The 22,798-nt window shown below is 48.0% G+C and overlaps 1 protein-coding gene across 2 annotated transcripts in view; it reads right to left on the bottom strand.

Annotated features, from left to right (window-relative positions):
- Positions 1 to 21,568, bottom strand: part of ERCC3 (ERCC excision repair 3, TFIIH core complex helicase subunit) — a 38,116-nt gene extending 16,548 nt beyond the window's left edge. The window contains exons 1-10 of one of the 2 annotated variants that reach the window (XM_017877334.1): positions 21,444 to 21,568; positions 20,900 to 21,105; positions 20,011 to 20,247; positions 17,726 to 17,775; positions 17,163 to 17,298; positions 16,812 to 16,976; positions 16,131 to 16,335; positions 14,185 to 14,499; positions 8,051 to 8,235; positions 6,764 to 6,966 (exon numbers count right to left, since the gene is read on the bottom strand). In XM_017877334.1, the coding sequence (XP_017732823.1) occupies positions 6,764 to 6,966; positions 8,051 to 8,235; positions 14,185 to 14,499; positions 16,131 to 16,335; positions 16,812 to 16,976; positions 17,163 to 17,298; positions 17,726 to 17,775; positions 20,011 to 20,247; positions 20,900 to 21,105; positions 21,444 to 21,471 (1,730 nt within the window). In that variant the 5' untranslated portion in view covers positions 21,472 to 21,568. Of the gene's footprint in view, positions 1 to 6,763; positions 6,967 to 8,050; positions 8,236 to 14,184; positions 14,500 to 16,130; positions 16,336 to 16,811; positions 16,977 to 17,162; positions 17,299 to 17,725; positions 17,776 to 20,010; positions 20,248 to 20,899; positions 21,106 to 21,244 lie in introns of both variants that reach the window. The other variant, XM_017877335.1, reaches the window with a different exon arrangement.
- Between the last annotated feature and the right edge of the window lie 1,230 nt (positions 21,569 to 22,798).

The following is a 22,798-nucleotide window of genomic DNA, read 5'->3' on the forward strand; positions in this document are numbered from 1 at the left end:
CCGCGCCCGGCCAACACTGAGGTTTTAAAACTTCTCTTTAATTTCCAGCTCCCTGCCAAGCGCAGTGGTTCACGCCTGTAATCCCAGCACTTTGGGAGGCCAAGGCGGGTGGATCACCTGAGGCTGGGAGTTCGTGACCAACCTGACCAACATGAAGAAACCCCGTCTCTACTAAAAATACAAAACTAGCTTGGGCGTGGTGGTGCATGCCTGTAATCCCAGCTACTCGGGAGGCTGAGACAGGAGAATCACTTGAACCCGGGAGGTGGAGGTTGTGGTAAGCTGAGATCCTGCCATTGCACTCCAGCCTGGGCAACAAGAGTAAAAACTCTGTCTCAAAAAAAAAAAAAACAGAAAACAAATGTGCAGCTCCCTGCCAAAGGGCACAACTCTATCACTGAACTCAACAATTATCATCCCATAGCACTGGGAATGTCACACTCCTTCCTTCTGTCTTGGAATGTGACGGTGGACAGTTTTTGTAGCTTCTCAAGAATCATAACAACAGTGATGGTGATGATGACAACAACAAAGACAGTGAGGACAAAGTACAGGTAGGCAGGACCTACCAACACCAGGCACCAAGCTGAGTACTACATTTTTTTTTTTTTTTTGAGACGGAGTCTCGCTCTGTCGCCAGGGACGGAGTGCAGTGGCCGGATCTCAGCTCACTGCAAGCTCCACCTCCCGGGTTCACGCCATTCTCCTGCCTCAGCCTCCCGAGTAGCTGGGACTACAGGCGCCCGCCACCTCGCCCGGCTCGTTTTTTGTATTTTTTAGTAGAGACGGGGTTTCACCGTGTTAGCCAGGATGGTCTCGACCTCCTGACCTCGTGATCCGCCCGTCTCGGCCTCCCAAAGTGCTGGGATTACAGGCGTGAGCCACCGCGCCCGGCCAGAGTACTACATTTAAAAAAAAAAAAAAAAAAATCCAGTCAGACGCAGTGGCTCACACCTGTAATTCCAGCACTTTAGGAGGCCGAGGTGGGTGGATCACCTGAGGTCAGGAGTTCCAGGCCAGCCTGGCCAACATGGTGAGACCCCATCTCTACTAAAAACAAAATAAACTAGCTGGGTGTGGTGGCGGGCACCTACAATCCCTGCTACTCGGGAAGCTGAGGCGGGAGAATCACTTGAACCTGGGAGGTGGAGGTTGCAGTGAGCCGAGATCGCACCACTGTACTCCAGCCTGGGCAACACAGTGAGACTACATCCCAAAAAAAAAAAGAGAAGAGAAAAGAAAAATCCAGCCAGTCCTGCCAAGACTCCTAGGCACTGTAAAAGACAGGCTTCATGTTCCCCAGTTTACATGTGGGAAACCAAGGGTCAGGAGCCTGAGCAGGTGGCACCTGGGAGTGGCTGCTCCACTGCCCAGGTCCATTAGCACCCAGAGCAGTGCCCGTTAACGGGTGTGCCTCAGAGAGCAACCCCTTGCCTGTGGAGAAGCTGGACAGGGTCTGGGGCAGCTGCATACCCAGGCTGATGGCCTCTGGTTAGCCCAGTCACAAGCTGCCCTGCCTGGAGTGTCCCGGCCACCACAGAATTTTACCATTTTCTATGCACGTCATGAGGTGAAAAAGGTTAGAGGTCCCATTCATCAGAACAGCCTGACTCCTGATACCCAGGGTGTTAGGTGGTTTTCTCCTCTCCCATCACCAAGAAAAACTACTTGCACAGTGGGGAGCCTTTGGTTTCTGCAGGTTCCCCCATACAGATGAAATAGAACGATAAGCATCCTCCAAGTGGAGAACTTCACGTTTACTGAACACTTACAAGCTGCCAGGCACAAGAATCCACTCCCCACCGTCAAGGGACACCAGGACCCAGGACACATTGGGTGGCAGTAGCTCCATGTGACCGAAGTACAAAAGGAGTTCAGAGGTAAACAACTTCCGCACATCCAGTCTGTCTGATCCCAAAAACGATGCTCTGCCCATGGCCCCACACTGCCACATAACCCTAAGTCTCTCTTGCAAAGTGCTTTGGTGATACCAATGCCTTTCTTATGAAGGCTGGGAGGAGCCAAAATCTTGGAGAATCCCCACTACACACGACCTAAGAATGGAGCAATGCCCAAGAGTCACAGGATCACTTTTTTTTTTTTAAAGGATGGGGTCTCACTATATTGCCCAGGTTGGTCTTGAACTCCTGGGCTCAAGTGACCTTTCTGCCTTGGCCCCCAAAGTGCTGGGATTATAGGCGTGAGGCACTGCGCCCAGCCCACAGGACCATTTTATTTTATTTATTTATTTTTTTTTTTTGAGACAGAGTCTCGCTCTGTCACCCAGGCTGGAGTACAGTGGCGCGATCTAGGCTCACTGCAAGCTCCACCTCCCGGGTTCACACCATTCTCCTGCCTCAGCCTCTCGAGTGGCTGGGACTACAGGCGCCCGCCACCACGCCCTGCTAATTTTTTGTATTTTTAGTAAACGGGGGTTTCACCATGTTGGCCAGGATGGTCTTGATCTCCTGACCTCGTGATCTGCCCGTCTCGGCCTCCTAAAGTGCTGGGATTACAAGCGTGAGCCACTGCACCCAGACACAGGATTATTTTAGAAGCGAGAAAACCAAGAAGAAAAAAACTACTTCATACATTTAAAGGCCAGAGGCACAAAAAAAGGTAAGAAGTACACATTGTAATGATCATTCCAGTACACAGGAGACAGCCACAATCTGCTGCCCTTCACTGTGCCAGACTGGTTCGGAGTCGACAGTGCCAGGCAAATTAACGTCCCTGCCCAAGCAGATGCTCGGGAGGCTACGGCTAAGGCACAAGCCTCAGGAGTGCTGCAAATGTAGGTGGGGGAGGCCCGTGGAGTGAAGAGGCTCCAGAAGACTCTGGAGGCGCACTGCTGTGGGAGGAAGGATGGGGAGGGAAGATAGTTCTTAAATACGGCACAGTAAATATAGGAACTGTCTCATTGCCCTGCTCAAATTGGCACTATTGTGACAGTACACAAACCCGCAAAGAAAACACGAGAAGAAGTAACAGCAGATGAGAGAAGTGAGTAACATTTCAGAAGCTGAAAAGCAGACAGACGCAGGCACAGTTCCTGAGCTAACAGACTAGAGAAAGCAGAAGCTGGAGCCGGCAGGAGGGAAGACCGATACAAAACCCGCCGCCTCTGTGTCCTCTGCGGCATGCAGGAAGGCTCAGGAACTAGTCACCAGTTGCCTGAGAAGGTGGGGAGGTACACAGGAGGACTGGCAGCGTGTGAGTGTGAGGAGCAGTCAGGTCTGGCTGGCAGCGGGGAGGCCACCTCCACTGGTGGGGCACTGGAGACTTACCCTCCAGGGATGCCTGGCAGAGCTGAGGGCAAAGGCGAGACTGAATGCAAAGATTCCACAAGCCCTCCTCTTCCCCTAACACATGGTGGTGCCCAGGAGACTGGAAAATTCCTCAATGAAGAAACCGTCCAGCCCAAGAGAAAAGTCCTAGAGATACTGGCATTTGGTAATCTCCTGAAGAAATAGCCAGGCCCTGCCCAGCCACTCTGGTGAGGTCCACAAGCTGGCAAACCCACTAAGCCATACAGAAAGGCCTGCCAGCTTTTCAGTGACTGACTTTAAACAAGAAAATACAGTCAAGAATTACCAAAACTCAGAAAGACTCAAAAGACAGTTAAAAACAAGACAAAAAAATGAAGAAAAGAGACATAGCAGGAAACAGAAGGAAGCTTCAAAAGCTTTCATAGCCTCTGAGAAGACACTCTATTCACAAACAAAACAAGAACAGTTATCAGGAAAGAACTCTCAGAAATTTAACAAGTCTCAATAGAAGGGTTAGAAGACAAAGGGATAAAAAAGTGGAAAAAAGATAAGCAAACTGCAGAAGCTCTTCAGAGGATCTAACATCTGACGAGTCAAGATTCCAAGAAGGGAATACATAGAGAAGGTGATTAACAACAAAAAATAGGAATTCTCAGAACTGAAGGACACGAGTTTCCAGACGGAAAGGATACACTGAGTGCCCATCACAATGAAAGAAAAAACATTAAGAATATCACTTTGAAATTTCCAAAAAGAGAGAAGATTCTACCAGTTTTCAAGGGAAGGAAAACACACAGCCACCACAGCAGACAACACACTGAGAGGCAGCCAAGGGCATCGGACTGCTGAGCTGCTGCACTGGAAGCTCCGAAGTTAGTTCTAGGACCCGGCTAAACTACCGATCAAGTGTAAAGTCAAATAAAGACATCTACAAACACGTGAAGTCTCCAAAGCTTCCCCTCCTACATCCCTTCTCTCAGGAACCTACTGGAACATGTGCTCCATCAAAATGAGTAACCAAGAGGGTGGAGATTTGAGGGTGGGAAACGCAACAAAGAGGCCCAGGAAATTCGTGGGGTGGTGCAAGGGAAACCCCATGATAACAGCTGGTGGCGTCTCTAGTCCTAGACAGCAAGCAGGTCAGAACAGAGTAGGGGTATGGAGTGCTGGTGGGGATCCCACTGGGGAAACAGAAAAACAGAACTGAGAAATTACCTGACCCTACTGAGTTTATGGTTATGTGAAGAGTTTGGAGAGGAGTAATTAAATGGACAGAAAACTAAGCAAAAACAATGACAAGGCAATTATTAACTCCAAGGCAAACAAATATTCACAAAAAAGAAAATGTAGGGCCGGGCATGGTGGCTCATGCCTGTAATCCCAGCACTTTGGGAGGCTGAGGCAGGCGGATCACGAGGTCAAGAGATCGAGACTATCCTGGCCAATATGGTGAAACCCCGTCTCTACTAAAAATACAAAAATTATCCAGGCCGTGGTGGCGGGTGCCTGTAGTCCCAGCTACTTGGGAAGCTGAGGCAGGAGAATCACTTGAACCCAGGAGGCGGAGGTGGCAGTGAGCCGAGATAGCACCACTGCACTTCAGCCTGGAGAAAGAGCAAGACTCCGTCTCAAAAAAAAAAAAAAAGTAATAGTACTCTACACCTCCGCCTGAACAATGACACTATATGGCTCTCTCTAAACATACTTACACAGTCAAAACAATGTAACAGTGAATATTAATGTAACTCCCAACTTGTGCTATGCCCATATTGGGAGAATGGTAGGAGAGAAAAAGGAGTGGGGAGAGTGGTGTATGTAAGAAAGCTAAACCCTCAACTCCTACAATAGGAAGTTAATGGGCAATTTCTATAACTGATCATCAAGAAATTACTACATAACCTACTGCTTAGAAAGATGAAGGTAGGCCAGGTGTGGTGGCTCATGACTGTAATCCCAGCATTTTGGGAGGCCAAGGCAGGAGGACTGCTTGAGCTCAGGAGTTTGAGACCAGCCTGGGCAACACAGCAAAACCCCATCTCTATAAAATATACAAAAATTAGCTGGGTGTGGTGGTGCGTGCCTGTAGACCCAGCTACTCCGGAGGCTGAGGTAGAAGGATTGATTGAGCCCAGGAGGTCAAGGCTGCCATGAGCCGTGATTATGCCACTGCACTACAGCCTGGGTGACACAGTGAGACCCTAACTCCAAGAAAAAAAACAGAGAGAAAGAGAGAAACAAAGAGGGAAAGAAAAAGAAAGAAAGCCAGGCGCGGTGGCTCAAGCCTGTAATCTCAGCACTTTGGGAGGCCGAGACGGGCGGATCACGAGGTCAGGAGATCGAGACCATCCTGGCTAACACGGTGAAACCCCATCTCTACTAAAAAATACAAAAAACTAGCTGGGCGAGGTGGCGGGCACCTGTAGTCCCAGCTACTCGGGAGGCTGAGGCAGGAGAATGGCATAAACCCGGGAGGTGGAGCTTGCAGTGAGCTGAGATCCGGCCACTGCACTCCAGCCTGGGCGACAGAGCGAGACTCCGTCTCAAAAAAAAAAAAAAGAAAAAGAAAGAAAAAGATGAAGGTAAACAACAAAAAAGTCGAAAGTGGCTGTCTTCAAGGAATAGAACTGTGGGTGGGAAAATAGAAGCAGGGAATTGCTGTTTTTCATAATAATCTAAATGTTGACTTGGATTAAAAAGTCTTTCTAAATTAAATAAAGGTATAATTTTAGAAACTTGAGAAACTTAATCTTTCTATGCCTTTGTTTTCCCTTCTATAAAATGGGAACAACATCTTCTATGGCTGAAGTGAGGATTAAATAAAACATATGTATAGTACACGTAGCACATAGCTTCACCAGTCTCCACAGAGGGCCTGGCCTTCTGCAACACTTACCGTACCTGAAGTCCTGTATCACTGTAGGAGCAAGTGCAGGCCTCTTCCTCCATACTTGGCAGAGCTTTACAAGAGCCGGGTTTTAAGCACAGATATTTGGCTGGAGCTATGGGTTGATGAGGATACTGCATGGGCATTTCTAAGAAGCTCCTTCCAGATGCCAGTCTGTACGTGGGATGCCAGCCCAGCCCGTCTTGCCCTCCCAGCCCCTAGGCCATCCAGTCTGGCCTCCTCTCCACCCACAGAGCTCACACAGTCCAAAGCTCCAAATGCCAACTCCCACCCACATTTGGAGCCCAGATCTTCCGGGGGGCCCCACCCAGCTCAGTCCAAGTCTCTGTTCCCTGTTCTTTGGGCTCAAGTGACCAGCCCCCTTTTCTCTATGCTCTAACCTCTGACTCCAACCACCTACTTCTAAGTCTTCCTTGGTTTACTGAGACCAGGGCCCTAGAACAAGATCTTTGGATCCCAAGAAGTTCCTGAGAGGAAAAACAAAACAAAAACAAGCAAACAAAAAAAAAACAAAACAACAGCCACCTTCTGCACTCTCAATGGGGAAGAGAAACTGGCCTGGAGGAAGCTCCAAGTTTTCAGTTCTTACTTGTTCAGTCGAATGGCATATTCCTTCAGGGCAAACACATTGTCAGCAAAGACAATAATCTTGTCATTCCTCCTTTCATGAAACTTGATCAGAAATTGGCAAGCTCTAAATTTGTTGGGGTTCATGGTGTACAGCAAGATTCGTTTCTTGGTTTTGATTGCCACATATTCCCGGTAAAATTCAGGAGACATAGGGCACCAAACCTGTGATGCAGTAAGAACCAGGGGTCATTTTACAGGTTTAAACGTCACATAATTAAAAACTTTTGAAGACCTTTCTCTAGCAGAATTAGCTTTAAAACAAAACCAGTCAAGTGCAGTGGCTCATGCCTGTAATGCCAGCACTTTGGGAGGCTGAGGCAGGCAGATCACTTGAGACCAGGAGTTCAAGACCAGCCTGGCCAACATGGTGAAACCCAGTCTCTAGTAAAAATACAAAAATCAGCCGGGTGTGGTGGTGCACATCTGTAATTCCAGCTATGCAGGAGGCTAAGGTAGGAGAACCACTTGCCCAGGAGGCGGAGGTTGCAGTGAGCCAAGATCATGCCACTGCACTCCAGCCTGGGTGACAGAGACCTGTTTAAAAAAAAAAGCAAAAAAGAAGCAAACAAAAAAACAAAACAAAACCAATGGTATGTGAATTAGAAATCAATACAACTGAAAATAAATGCACGCATAAAACTAACCCAACCCAATACCTCCTGTTGAACTGGATGCTTTCACATGTCAACCACTTAGAAGATAGGTAAATGCAATCATATCCCAGGAGTTATTTTCACACCAGCTGCGAGGGAGGGAAACCAGCTTCTCAGCCGGTAGCACCAGCAATTCCTCCACACACACAAGTCAGCACTGCTGCTGAGTACTGCCACCTATTTACACACCTCCCAGCAGGGCCGGGAGCATGTCAGTTAGGCCCTTGGGCCCATTAGAGCAAAACCCTTTGCTGCCAGGCTGCCAGGCAGCACTGTGGTATTGGGGGCCTTCATTATTCCCTGTGCCCTGAACGCTAATCCTCACCCACAGAAATCCATGACTGGTAAACCCTGTGGTTAGGAAAAAGAATCATCACAAATTCAGGGGTATGTCAGATATGTGACAAGGCAGAAGATATGCGGCAAGTGGGTCTAGTACCACCCACTCACAGTGTGACTGAGGATCCTGCATGAGGTGGTAGCAGGTAAGCCTAAGTCCTGACCTGTGTCTGCCCATGAGGAATCGATCTGATCACTCCCCGGCCCACGGGAGGAGGCCCTAACCCAGACACCCCCAGCCCAGGCCCAGCTACCTCAGCACACTGGACTTTGGCGATGTAGCCATTATTCTGCAGCTCCATCCAGTTGGCTTCGTAGAGCTTAGGCCCAATCAGAAAATTTAAGTCCACAATTTTGTCATCTTCCCGGACGAGGGTTGCAGTCAAACCCAGCTTACAGTGGGCCTGCACGATGGTGAGCACCCTTCGAAACATCTTGGCTGAGGAAACAATGGGAGCATTCACACTGTCACGTTTCTTATTTTTTATTTTTTAATATTTTTTGTAGAGATGGGGTTTCATTATGTTGCCCAGACTGGTCTGGAACTCCTGGCCTCAAGCAATCCTCCTGGTCTCAAGCAATCCCCCTGCCTTGGCCTCCCAAAGTGCTGGGATTACAGGCGTGAGCCACTGCACCCAGCCCACACTGTCACTTTTTCAAATGCTCATAGCTGTGCAACTTAACACTGGCTTATGACACCACCTGAGCTAACCCTCGGGTTTCAGGACCACAGAAGCTGGTTCTAGATAAGAATGACTAGGCAAACGCTTCACCATCACTTTTAGATCTGTACAAAAGAAAATGAAAAGGAGAATAAGAGGGTGAAATGAGCTTAAGGAATCTCCAAGTTAATGGGCCCAGCATTCCTCTCACAACAGTTATCAGTAGAAGTGCAGATGGCAATTTGAAATACAACCTGCAATACTTACTATTAATACCATTAAGCTCTAAATTATGCAAGGAATTTTTCCCTAAAACTTGTACCCAGGTTACTGAAAAGGTAGTTGGTGATCTAGGGGGAGGAAGAAATGAAAGAAGCCAGCTCTGCTCAGCTTCCCACCATTTTCCCAGAAACCGGGAAGAAAGGCAAGCCCACGGGAGGGATGAAACTCCAGGCACCGTTCGCCCAAGCACTCCGGCCTGCCTTAGGAAACTCCCCTCTCCAAACTTCACCAGTTCAATCACTTTGGTCAACCAGCAACTTCGTTTTCCTTCCTTTCTTTTGAACATTATAATTCTCTCTGGTTTATCAAATAAAACAAACACATAAATGGGTATGAGATAATCTTTTTTAAAAAACCTAATTTATGGATTTCCATGGGCTCGCCTTTTAAAAATTCTAATACTCTGAAGGAAGGTTAAAATGTTGGAATCATGCTTATCTTACAATATAATTGAAAGTAGGGCTAATATTTCATAAATAAATGGACACAAAAATCTAAGGAAAAAAAGGCCTGAATGCACCAAAACACAAAGACGTTCACAGTGAAATAACAGAGGGTTGCCTAACTCTAAGTAAATGTTTAGTTTTTACATCTACATGGTTTGTACACAACACCACATGCAAACACACACACACAAACACTATACAGAAAACAAAATCAGCTCACGCTTATCTCTAAGGAAAGACTGCTGGCTCCAAAATACAGTAGCCAAGAACCTCAGACCAAGCTCCCCATGTTACAGGGAAATGGTAGAGTCAAGGCAATGGCAACACCAACCCAGTGTGGGCCCCAGGGAGGCGACACTAGGAGACATATTGACCCCAAGGCAAGGACAAGGCAGGCAGGACTCTGCCTGGACACCCATGACCCCATCACACCCCTCTATTACACTCTCCTACAGCCCTGACAGCTGTCACAGGTGAATAACTCACAGCGTACTACTCAATACATTTTTACAGACACGCAGCTGTGGAACCACCTAGATCAGGATATGGAGCATCAGGCACCCAGAGGTCTCTCCTCTGATCCCTCCTGTCAATAACTAGCACTATCCCTCAAGGGAACCACTCCTCTGACTTCTGAGAGGGGTCTGCCTCCTTTCTGAACTTTGCACGAATGAAATCATGGTATGCACTTTTGTGTGTGGCTTGTGTCACTCAACATTATGTCATGGTTGTCATTTGGCATTTATTTGTGTGGTTACTTGGCTGTCCCTTCCACTTTGTCTCCAGTGCCAAGTACAGTGCCTGAACTTAGTAGGTTCTCAATAAATACCTGTAGAAATAATGAAACAGGCACAGTACCTAGCACACAGGAAGCACTTCATATACACAAGTACCACAATATGAATCTCTCATCAATAAAAAGACATAATAGAGCTCCTTTTGAAAAATCTGTAAAACAGCACAGCAATCTTTATCCTTTGAGATAAATCCCAAAGATTGATCACTCCACCTAACCCAACACAGCAGACACTGGACAGTCAGGAGACTTATTCTGATTTCCTAGCATTCCCTTATTTAACATTTGCTCTCTGGGACAATGAGCATGGCTGGGCCACCGGGCTTATGGGGTCTGTACTCAAAAATCCCTTAGAGCTCGTTGGTTTCACTCCACAACTCGACCAAAGTCTAATTCATCCAGTGAACTAGACGAGAGAGAGACAAACTCACAGACATACGTGAGTGTGAGGTGCACCTTTTTGTACTTGTTCATCAGATAACCAATCCCAAACCTGTGCTGTTGCCCCCTGGAACCTGGGACCTGGGGCTTGGGTTAAAGAAAAACATGAACGTGTACCAAACATACAGTCAGACAGAAGTCAGTCAGCCTCAAGCCCTGAACACAGCTTCCAACCAAACTGCTACAGAACAATTCCAAACTCCTTTGTGAGTAGTGATTCTCTATATCATCCATTTTCAATCCTAACAGACCCAATACCTACCCTTCCACCTTTTTTCTTTTGAGTTTTTAAATTCTCACAGTAAAACTGACTTGGGGTGGGCCAGGGGGGCAGTTCTATGCATTTTAACACATTTACATTTTGTAACCAGCACCACAATCAGGGTACAGATAAAGACAGCACTCCCCAAAATTCCCCTGTGCTCTCCTTTAGAGTCATCCCTCTCTGACCCCCCACCTCTGGCAACCACTGATCTGCTGGCCACCACTATACCGTGATTGTTGTATAAATGAAATCACACACTGTGGAAGCTTTTGAGGCTGACTTCTTTCACTCAGCACCAAGCTTTTGAGATTCATCCAGGTTGCAACATGCAGCAAGTTTGTTTTTTTCACTACTGAGTAGTGTTCCAGTGTATGGATGTACCACCGCTTGTTTATCCAGACACACACTGATGAGCACTTGCGTTTGGATATTACGAACAGAGCTGCCATAAACACTGGTGTACGGGATTTTGTGTAAACCTATTTTCATGTATCTAGGATACCCAGGAATGGGACCGATGGGTCATGTGGTAGTTTTATAAGACACGGACAAGCTGTTTTCCACAGTGACCACAGACTTTGCAATCCATCCCGCCAGGAATGTGTGATGGTTCAGTTGCTGTGACCTCATCAGCACTGACACATCAGTATTTTTTATTTTGGCCACTCTAACTGGCATATGGGAGCATCCTGTGGTGGGTTTAACCTGCAGTTCCCTGATGACTAATGAGGTTGAACCCTTTTTCAAATGCTTCTTTAACATATGTATATCCTTTTTTGGTGAAATGTCTATCAATTTCTTTGGCCCATTTCTTAACCTTTTTGCCACTGCCTGAATGCCTAACAGGAAACTCAAATTCGCACATCTAAAGCCCAACTCCTGATAGTCACCTTCCAGACCAGCTCCTCTGATAGCGTTCCCCATCTCAATTAATGCCCACTCTATCCTCCCTTTGTTCAAGTCAAAAATCTTAGTGTCATTCTTGATTTCTCCCTCCAATCCCACATTTGACCTGTCAGTTAAAGCTTCACAACATATCCAGAGTCGGATCACACCTTCATCCTTACTGGTTCACACTTCTTGTTGGGATTCCACAAACTCAACTCACTGCTTCTGTCTTGCTTCCTTCAGTCTGCTTGCAACACAGCAGCCAGGGTGGTATTTTTACAGTGTAAAGTCAGCTCATGTCATGCTCTGCTCAAATCCCTCGGATGGCTTCACACTAAGAGTACAAGCCAAAGTTCTTGCCGGGACCTACAAGGTCCTGCAAGAGCTGCCCCAATACCGCTATCCTTCCTCAGCCTTGACGACTGCTCCTGTGCTCTCATCTGGCCGCACGGCCATCTTCTGCTGTCTCACTGTGCCGAGTGCTTCCCCACAGCAGGACCCACGCCCTGGGCTTCCATCAGAAAGACCGCCGATCCCTCCCTGGCCAGCTGTGAACATCTCTAGGTATCTCCAGAAACCCATCAGGACTGCAGAGCTCTCACTGCACAGAAAGAACCAGATGCCTGGGGCCATTTTGACAACCTTTTGAACACTACCTGTGAAAATGCCTCAGATTTCATTTTGTTCATAGTAACCTCTACTTTAGACTTCTTAATCTACCCTAATCTGCTCATCTTTTTTTTTTTTTTGAGATCTCTGTCACCCATGCTGGAGTACAGTTGCATAATCATGGTTCACTGCAGCCTCAACCTCCCAGGTTCAAGTGATCCTCCCACTTCAGCCTCCTCAGCAGCTGAGACCACAGGTGCACGCCGCCACACGTGGCTAATTAAAAAAGTTTTTTTTGTAGAGACATGTCGCACTATGTTACCCAGGCTAATCTTAAACTCCTGGGTTCAAGCAATCCTCCTGCCTTGGCCTCCCAAAGTGCTCGACTACAGGTGTCAGCCACCATGCCCACCCCAATCTTAATCTTAATCCCTTAATCTGTTTTTATCAAAACAGATTTGCCGAAAAAACTACACAGCAATAAAAGGAACAAATTATTGATAAATGCTAAGGCACAGATTAACCATTATGTGAAGTGAAAGAAGCCAGACATAAGAAAATATATATTGTATGATTGTGTTTGTATAAATTTTCCATAAAAAGCAAATCTATAGTGACGGAAAGCAGTTCAGTGGTCGTCTGAAGCTAGACAGAGAAACAAAGATTGACTGCAAATGAGTACAAAGGAAATCTAAAACTGGATCATGGTGGCTGAATGCAGTGGCTCACGTCTATAATCCCAGTACTTTGGGAGGCCCAGGCAGGCAGATCACTTGAGGTCTAGAGTTCAATACCAGCCTGGCCAACATGGAGAAACCCTGTCTCTACTGAAAATATAAAATTAGCCCGGTGTGGTGGCGCATGCCTGTAATCCTAGCTACTCGGGAGGCTGAGGCAGGAGAATTGCTTGAACCCGGGAGGCAGAGGTTGCAGTGAGCCGAGTTTGCGGTCCTGCACTCTAGCCTGGCCAACAAGAGCGAAACTCTGTCTCAAATTAAAAAAATTAGCCGGGTGTGGTGGCACACACCTGTAGTCCCAGCTACTTGGGAGGTTGAGGCAGGGGAATCAGTTGAACCCAAGAGGCGGAGGTTGCAGTGAGCCAAGATCACACCACTGCACTCCAGCCTGGAAAACAAAGGGAGACGCCATCTTTAAAAAAAAAAAAAAGAAAAGAAAAGAAAACTTGGATCACGGTCATGGTTGCACTGGCCCACAAATTTACTAAAACTCATTGGATTATATACTTACAAGGGGTGATTTTATGTATAAAAATTAAATCAATAGGGCAGCTTTAAAAAAAGGTTTGCCCGTGACACTTGGAGAAGTAGGGCTTCTATTACATATTGACTAAGGATCAATATTCCAGGCTTCGAATAAAACACATCGCCCCCATCGCGGGAAGGGTTTTTCAGTGCTCCTAACCCAGGTCTTAGAGGGCCATTAAGAAACAGATTAAGCTGAGCAGCACAAGAAAGATGGAGGGAAGAAAATGCCATTTTCTAAATGACTATTGAGCCAATGATTAAGCAAGCTATGAATGTGAACACTCCTGTCTGCATCCCACTTAAGAATTATTGGCCGGGCGCGGCGGCTCACACCTGTAATCCCAGCACTTTGGGAGGCCGAGGTGGGTGGATCTCAAGGTCAGGAGTTCAAGACCAGCCTGGCCAAGATGGTGAAACCCTATCTCTACAAAAAGTACAAAAATTAGCCTGGAGTGGTGGCTGGCGCCTGTAATCCCACCTACTTAGGAGGCTGAGGCAGAGAACTGCTTGAACCCAGGAGGTGGAGGTTGCAGTGAGCTGAGATCGCACCACTGCACTCCAGCCTGGGTGATAGAGTGAGACTCCCTCTCAAAAAAAAAAAAAAGAATTATTAAAAGCTTTACCCAGCAAGGTAGCCAGTTGGGTGGGCTACACAGCAGTCCCTCTCCCAACCTAACAACTGGAAATTGCTTTGTCTGTTCAGCAAGCGGACAGCTCAGCTCCAGCCTGCTTACCTGGTATGGTATGCACTTCGTCCAAGATCATGAGGCCCCACTCCTGGGTCTTGAGCCACTCCATGACTCGCTCGGCCTCCCAGGACCGTTTGGTGGTGTGGCCCAGCATGGAGTAGGTGCTAATGGCAACGGAGCAGCCGATGGGCTTGTCCTTGGCATCAGAAGTGAACCGGCAGATCTGGCTGTCGTCAATGGTGGACCACATCTTGAACTGGGCTTTCCACTGCTCCACAGAAACGGCTGAGTTGCCCAGCACCAGACAGCGTTTTCTGACAGTGCATGCAGCAGTCACACCAACCAGGGACTTTCCGGCACCTACAAGAAATAAGAGTGCACCCAAGGACAGGTTGAAATGAAGGACAGGGACAGGCAGAACGACTCACAAGTACAGCAATCTAGGAAAATGCCTTGCAATAGTCCACACAGCTGACATCTGTGTGACACACATTGCTCCAGCCTGTTTTCTTCTTTATAATGAGACATGCTCACTTCACACACATATGTGAGAATTAGCAGGTGCTGGGGCCTACTGTAGCACTTTACATGCATCTCATTTAAATGTTAAAATCTCAAAACAAACTGGTGAGAAGAGAAATGCCTGTTATTGTCATTTTAAAGATAGAAAAACCTGGCTGTGCCACCTTGGCACGGTGGCTCACACCTGTAATCCCAGCACTTTGGGAGGCTGAGGTGGGAGGATCACTTGAGGTCAGGAATTCAAGCCCAGCCTGGCCAACATGGTGAAACCCTATCTTTACTAAAAATACAAAAAAGTAGCCAGGCATGGTGGCGGGCACCTATAATCCCGGTTACTTGGGAGGCTGAGGCAGGAAAATAGCTTGAACCCAGTAGGCAGAGGTTGTAGTGAGCCGAGATGGCGCCACTGCACTCCAGCCTGGGTGACAGAGCAAGACTATCTCAAAAAGAAAAAAGACAGACTGAAAAACTAAAGCAGAGGAGTACTTTGCCTCGCCCACAGTCACGGGACAGTGACGCTGCTGGGGCCCGGCATGCCTGGCCCACAGAAGGAGGGCCTTGGCAAAAGAGCACTATTATTATTACACAGCAAACGGGGCTGAGACTTCAGGGATGCGCTACGTGTGTACAGAGAAGATGAAATTCCAGAGCTTCTGAGTTTACCACCATCCACCATTTAAAGATCAAGAGAAAAATCAAGCTTTTCTATGAAACAGAGATCCTTCCTTTATTATAAAAATACATTCTGTTGAGTTACCAGGAGTAAATGCAAATAAAAAAAAATTGTAAAGTAAAATAAAAAAGAAAAACACCATCAAAAAACCCTTGGAGTTTTGGAAAAAAAGAACCTCCCCTTCCCTGAAGACCTTGCCTCTGTAAGTCCTCAGTGGGGTCCCAAGGTGAGTCTGCTGTGGCCTCTGGCCAAGAAGCTAGGCTAGGACCTGACATTACTGAGGATAAGTGGTCAAACAGGTGCCCAGGGGGCCACTCCTGCCTTTCCCTGGACTTGCACACCATCCTAGTCATCCAGGAACACCAACGTTTCTGTGCTAGGGAGTCTCCAAATACACAACCCCTAAGGCTGATTCAAGAACAAGAACCTAACACCACTATGTGCAACAGCCCCTTGCCATTATGACAATCTCACCCCTTATCTGCTCTAATTTTTCTTCACTGCCTCTAGCACCACCCAAGATTGTACACATCTGCTCACCATCTGTCTCTTCCCCAGAAGAATGAGCTCCATGAGGTCAGAAGTGTTGTTCTAGCCACCATAATACTCCGTGTCCAGGCCAAGGCCCATGCACAGTAAGCACTCAAATACTTGTCAAGTCATGAATCAGGGAGTCACCTGATCTTGGCTTTTTAGCAAGGTGTGATTTAGTGAAATGCGCAGAGAGAAAGCGAGAGGCAGCTGGCAGATCCAGACACAGCAGCCTGGCCACCTTCTTAACTCCAGTACCACTTACCGCAGGGAAGAACAATGACCCCCGAACGTGCACGCCCGTTTCCAAACATCTTTCTCAAGCTCTTCTCCTGATAGGGTCTGAGGACAGCTGTGGGCTTTAGGTCAATGTTGATATCAGGGTTGACAGAATCATTCCGGAAGTCGTATTCTGCCAAGAGAGGGTACTCCAGGTGGATGCAACGTTTCTGGAGTTCCTCAATCATTTCCTGGAAAGCAGGCACAAAAAGGGTTTTAAAATCTTAACCTCCAAAGTGTGCTCAAAAACATCACATCTTCTAAGAGGTCTAATGGTCAAACAAGTGGCATTCTGTCTAAACTTCTACAATTTTAGATCTTGCTCAGTTAACAACTGGGATAAAGCACAGAAAAGCAACCCAAACTAACAACACTTTCAAAATGAAATCTCATCAGCAGGCAAAATTGACCTTCAGGCACTGTTTCTCACATCTCCTCAGCAACTTGTGAAGACCAGCCTACCAGCCTGAAAAAGAGGACACTGGGACTGTAAATCCATCAAGAGGAGTGATGCCATGGCCCACGGATAATGAAAAGTAGAAAGCAATGCAGGGACCAACAGGGATTCCTTTCCTTCACACAGACTACAGGCAGAGTTGACACAGGGCTGAACTAACTTCTAACAGCAACTCAGTGAGGGAACCAGGAGGAAGGTCCATTCACTAACCTGCTTGACTTCAAAAGATACCATCTGTGTCTCTTCTTCTTCTTCCTCATCCTTGTCCATTTGCTCATAGAAGTCAAACAGGTCCACGGGGATGTCAGATTTACCCTGTGGATCTGTCACTCGGGAAGTGGAGGGCCCACCACTGCCTTCAGCAGTCTTAGAAATCTGTGAGAGAGGTAGGTGCTGAATGTGCATACATCATTTAATTCTGCTGGTATCAAGCAAAGGGTGAAGTTGTAAAGGGCAGAAACCAGCTGGGCTGCCAGGTTGTAAGTGCTGGGTAAAAGACACCTGAGAACTGAAATCCTAAATGCCTGCCCCCACCCAAGGGTGGCCCAGGAGTCCACGTACGGCAGATTTGCTTGTGAAAGTCTCTGTGATAAGCTCAGTGGCCTCTCCTTCAGAGTTTCTTAAGCGGCATTCTCGGATCACCGGGTCCTGGAGAAGATGCTGGATTACATCAGGGTGGGAGCTCTCCACGAAGTATCTGCACGCAGGGGAGGAAGAAGCGGTCTGTTGACCAGCAGGTACCTCCTGATTCCACTGCTCGTTCCATCAGATGGTCTGGAAATACAAGCCTCAAGACTCTTCCCCACAACCCTTCGCCAAATCTGTACTATGAGCTGCTGGCCATGATTTAACATATGAGGGTTGTGGGCAAAGCCCCACTTTGAGGTCAAGTAAGCAGGGGCCTGAGCCCAGCTCCATTGCTAGAGGAAATAGAGTGGCCAGTGGACGAGTTTCCAGTCTGGGCCACACCTCTTGTTCCTCTTCTCTTATCTGTGCTTCAGAGGAGTGTGGTATTGGCACAGAGCAGACAGCATAAACATCGGGTCCTTCCCATATCCCTTTATTCCTGCTGGTGCGCAGAGAGTGACCATGCCTTGGGACAGGCCTGTCACGGAATCTCTTACCTGTTGTGCTTCAAGACCAGCTTGACTTTTCCATAGCTGACAGTACACAACTGCAAATAGAGGTAACACCCAATAGGTAAATGTGCAGCTAACTCAGAACACATTCACTACTGGTCACATCTTACCCCAACCAACCAAGTGAAAAGTTCATTTTACTTTAGGGCAATCCTAACGGGTTCAGATCTGCCTAAACTGAGCTTTTCCCATTGGCCTCTGCTTTCTGAGAACAAAATCTTCCTCTTGCCTGGCTAATTCTGATGCATATCCATTCAGTTATAAAACGCTGCTTAAAATCTCCTTGCATTCTGCCTTTCCTCTCTATTCCCACAGCCCCTACCCTAGCCTGAAGACCACACCAGTATTACTACAACTCCTTGCACAGAGTATGTGCAAAGTAATTGCTGCTTAAACAAAACGCAAAGCCTCTTCACCAGTGCTCCTTTTTCCCCAAATACAAAGTAAGCATCTTGATGGCAGAGAATACAGCTTAAATCCTCCCAGGTTCCCAACCACCTCTAGGAAGGAATACACTAGAGGCTGTGTGGCACCAAAAAAATTTGCCACTGAGGCCAGGGGCAGTGGCTCACGCCTGTAATCCCAGCACTTTGGGAGGCCGAGGCAGGTGGATCACCTGAGGTCAGGAGTTCGAGACCAGCCTGGCCAACATGGTGAAACCCCATCTCTACCAAAAATATAAAAATTAGCTGGGTGCAGTGGCGGGCGCCTGTAATCCCAGCTACTTGGGAGGCTGAGGCAGGAGAATCGCCTGAGCCCAGGAGGCAGAGGTTGCAGTGAGCCAAGATCATGCCACTGCTATCCAGCCTGGATGACAGAGCAAGACTCTGTCTCAAAAAAAAGAAAAAAAAAAATTTGCCAGACTTTGAGGGGCTGCCTGTCCCTGCTGTTGTCCCTGATCCACCACTGCAGTGTGCCAACACCTACATCCCTGCAGGCAATTCGCAGCCAAGACTGAGCATAGCCACAGTGTTGGTACAAGGTCCTCTCCTTGGGCATGCTTTCTTTTTTGTTGTTGTTTTGAGGTGGAGTCTCGCTCTGTTGCCCAGGCTGGAGTGCAATGGCGAGATCTCAGCTCACTTCAACCTATGCCGCCCGGGTTCAAGTGATTATCTTGCCTCAACCTCCTGAGTAGCTAGAATTACAGGTGCCCACCACCATGCCCGGCAAATTTTTGCATTTTTAGTAGAGACGGGAATTTCGCCATGTTGGCCAGGCTGGTCTTGAACTCCTGACCTCAGGTGATCCACCCGCCTCGGCCTCCCAAAGTGCTGGAGTTACAGGAGTGAGCCACTGCGCCTGGTCGGGCATACTTTCACATCACAGGAAAAGAGAGCTCTCTCCAGGACTCCTGCAGCTTCTCTGGGACTGCTTGCAGTGCCATACTGAATTCCTGCGGTACTCTTCTGCCACTCCAGATCCCAAGGTCTGAATCTGACTCCCTTTGGATCAGCCAAAGGCAATGAAAGCCAGTGTCCATCTCTTTTAAATGGCATTCACCCATCTCTCAGAAGAAACCCAGCATGTTCAACTATTAATCACATGGAACCCTCTTTGTTTTGTCAAAAACAACATCTGAAGTTGTTTTTGACTTTCCCTCATGGAACTTGTTGACTATTGGTCTCTTGCAGATACTTAGCTTTAGACAGAGTTTACCACCTGTGTTAGTCAGCTTGGGTTGCCGTAACAAAATTCCACAGACTGGGTGGTTTCAACGTTAGAACTGTATTTTCTCAGAGCTGTGGAGGTTGAAAGTCCATGATCAAGGTACCAGCTGATTCAGTTTCTGGTGAAGGCTCTTGTCCATGGACCACCTTCCCATTGTGTACTCACATGACAAGGAGGGCAGGTGAGAGAAAGCATGCTCCAGTGTCTCTTCTTACAAGGATGCTAATCATATCGGACGACCTCATTTAGTCTTAACTACTTTCTTACTCCAATTACATTACCATTGGGTATGAGGTTTTGAAGACAGAATTTGAGGGGAACACACCCAATTCCCAAATTCTCCCTGGCTACACTGGGCCTGAATTAGTGGGCCCTCTGTGTTAATACCCATGGCTGGGAGCAGGTCATGAGAAGTGTGGCCTCACCCAGAACACAATGCTGGATCCAGAGTGTAGCGGCTGGGGTAATGAGTCGTTATGCTCCCCACAGGAAATCTGAATGGCATATTCTCATGGCTGCCACAGGCTGACAACATGGAGCACCTATGCCCATTGTTACATTAGCAAGAGCAGGTGGAATTGCTGACCTCAGCTGCCACTTGCCTTAATAAACTGCATAATTCCATCAGGGACTCCAGTCTTGCTGAGCTTCCTGAGGTACTCGGTGATGTCACTGGTTTGCAGCCCAACGCTGACGGCTGCATACAAGGAGTAGGCAGTTAGTTTGTACTCATGCACATGGGTTGGCCGGCACACTGGCTCTGCAATAGCCACCAAGAAGTCTTGAGCGTATTTGTAAACTGGAGAGAAGGCTTCCAAGAAAATATGGCCATCAGGAGCCTGAGAGACACCAAATGGACAAAATGGACAAGGAAACATGAGTTGCAGAGACGACTGGACTCTTGCCCATATCATTATCAAGAAAGAATAAGCTGCCCAACACCACAGATATTCTTGCAAGCACTCCTTCAGACAACCGTGGGGCCTGTTACTTTCATCAGATACAGAAGAGCAAAGAAAAACAGAAGAAAATGTTTCCAAAGTCAACAGCTGTTTCCCACTATTCTGCACAGAGAAAGCCCATCTTACTGGCTATCCTCAAGTTACCTTTCGGCTAAATTTCAACTAAATGTAGAACATTAATTATTTTAAGTAGAGCAAAAGCTTGCTACCGAACATGTCTTCCATCACTTGAGGAAACAAATCGTTACATGATAAATGCTATTTATTCGGCAGATGAAAGTATTTACTACATGGGGTAGGGCTGGGGAAGCAGTGAAAGTAAACTGAGGGGTTAGAGCCGGAGGAAGCCCAGGCCGGGCCGGCACACGTGTGCGCAACTGCTGGGCCGTTCCGCCGAGTGGATGAAAGCTCTCTCCCGGCCAATTCTAGGGGCGGTAGCCTGAATGTCAGTTTTGACTCTGAGAATGCCCACGATTTAGCTGCCGCTCCGCACACTCCTGGGCCCTGCCCAAGCTAAGGGCATGCTTACCACCCAGAGGGGTCTGGAGGTGTGGTCGTCCTTCAGCGGCATCTGCAGCCTGTAGTCCTTGGCTCCATATTCATCCAGTTTGGTGCCGGACTCATCCACCTGCTTCCCCGCCGCCGAGGGAACCGCTTCCTGAGGGTCGTTCCCAGGGGCGTCCTCTTCATCATCCTCTTCATCCTCATAGTGCCGCTTCCTGGATTTCTTCTTGTCTGCAAGATACCAACATACAAATAAGCCCAGCAGGGGTCTAGGGCTCCCTCCGCACCGCTGGGCAGCATTTCACCTGGGCCGCCGCCGCAAACTCCTAGCTAAGAGCCACCAGCATCCCACGGGCGTTGCGCCCCTCACCCGCCTCCCCCAGGCCGAGTTCGCTGGGCTGCGCCCAGGTCCAGCGTCTCTCCCGCCCAAAGGCCTGTCCCAACGGGGTGCGCGCGAGAGGGCCGGCAGGGTCGGCCGGCGCGGAGAAGGCGGGAGCAGCTCCGAGGCAGAGCGCGGGGCAGGGCCGGAGAGCACAGTCGTGGCTGAGCGTGCCCGCGCCACGGCTCACCGCGGTCCGCCCGGTCTCTTTTGCCCATGGCAGTTACAGCAGCAGAGAAGGCCCAAGCTCCCACAGGCCCGCCGCGGCATCCACTGTCGGGGACTTCCGGCTCAATCCGGAAGCTCCTTGTTGTCCACACAGGACGTCCCGCCTCTGGGCGCCGTGATGGCGGGGGCTGGAAGAGCGGGGAGCTAGCGGCGGCAGAGCTGTTAGCTCGTGCGACCCAGCCGCTCATTCATTTCTTTACAACTGAAGGAAAATACTGTGTGTTGAGCACCTGCGTAGTGCGCGAATGAAAGGCCTTATCATCCTGGAACTTAAATTTTAATGAAGCGATGCGGGCAATAAACAAATTTGATAAAGACAGAGAGAAAGAGAGAGAGAGAACGTGACCTGAGTCCATGGGTAAGGAAGAAATTTTTTTTTTAATTAAAAAAAAATTTGGCTGAGCACGGTGGCTCACGCCTGTAATTCCAACACTTTGGGAGGCTGAAGTGGGTGGCTCACTTGAGATCAGGAGTTCAAGGCCAGCCTGGCCAACATGGTGAAACCCCATCTCTACGAAAAATACGAAAAAAAGTAGCCAGGCATGGTGGCACACGCCTGTAGTCTAAGCTACTTGGGAGGCAGAGGTGGGAGAATCACTTGAACCCAGGAGTTAAAGGCTGCATTGAGCTGAGATTGCACCACTGTACTCCAGCCTGGGCAACATTTTTTTTTTTTTTTTTTTTTTTTGAGACGGAGTCTCGCTCTATTGCCCAGGCTGGAGTGCAGTGGCACCATCTCGGCTCACTGCAAGCTCTGCCTCCCGGGTTCATGCCATTCTCCTGGCTCAGCCTAAATAAAGCAGATTACCCTCAATAATGTGGGTTGGCCTCATCCAAATCAGTTGAAGGCCTTAAGAGCAAAGACAGGTTTCTCAAGGAAAAAGGAATTTTGTCTCCAGACTGCAACATAGAAAGTTCTGAGTTTCCAGCCTTTGGACTCAAGACTACAACATCAACTCTTACCTGAATTCCCAACTTGCCAGCCCCCACAATTGCGTGAGCCAATTCTTTAAAAATAAATGTCTCTCGCTCGTTTGCTCAGTGGGCCTCTTGGTTCTGTTTCTCTGGAGAACGTAACACAGATTTTTGGTATGGAAAATAGGGTACTGCTGTAACAAATACCTAACAATGGGAAAGTGGTTTTTGAATTGGGTAATTGATAGAGACTGAAAGAATTTTGAGGAGCATCATAGAAAAGCCTCTATTATCTTGATGAGCCTTGGTAGAAATATGGACAGTAAAGGTGATTCTGGTGACGGCTCAGATGGAAAGGAGAAATACGTTATTGAAACTGGAAGCAAGTGATAGAGAACTTGC

The sequence above is a fragment of the Rhinopithecus bieti genome, unplaced genomic scaffold (genome assembly GCF_001698545.2).
Source record: "Rhinopithecus bieti isolate Rb0 unplaced genomic scaffold, ASM169854v2 scaffold_10223, whole genome shotgun sequence".
In the NCBI taxonomy this organism is placed as follows: Eukaryota; Metazoa; Chordata; class Mammalia; order Primates; family Cercopithecidae; genus Rhinopithecus; species Rhinopithecus bieti.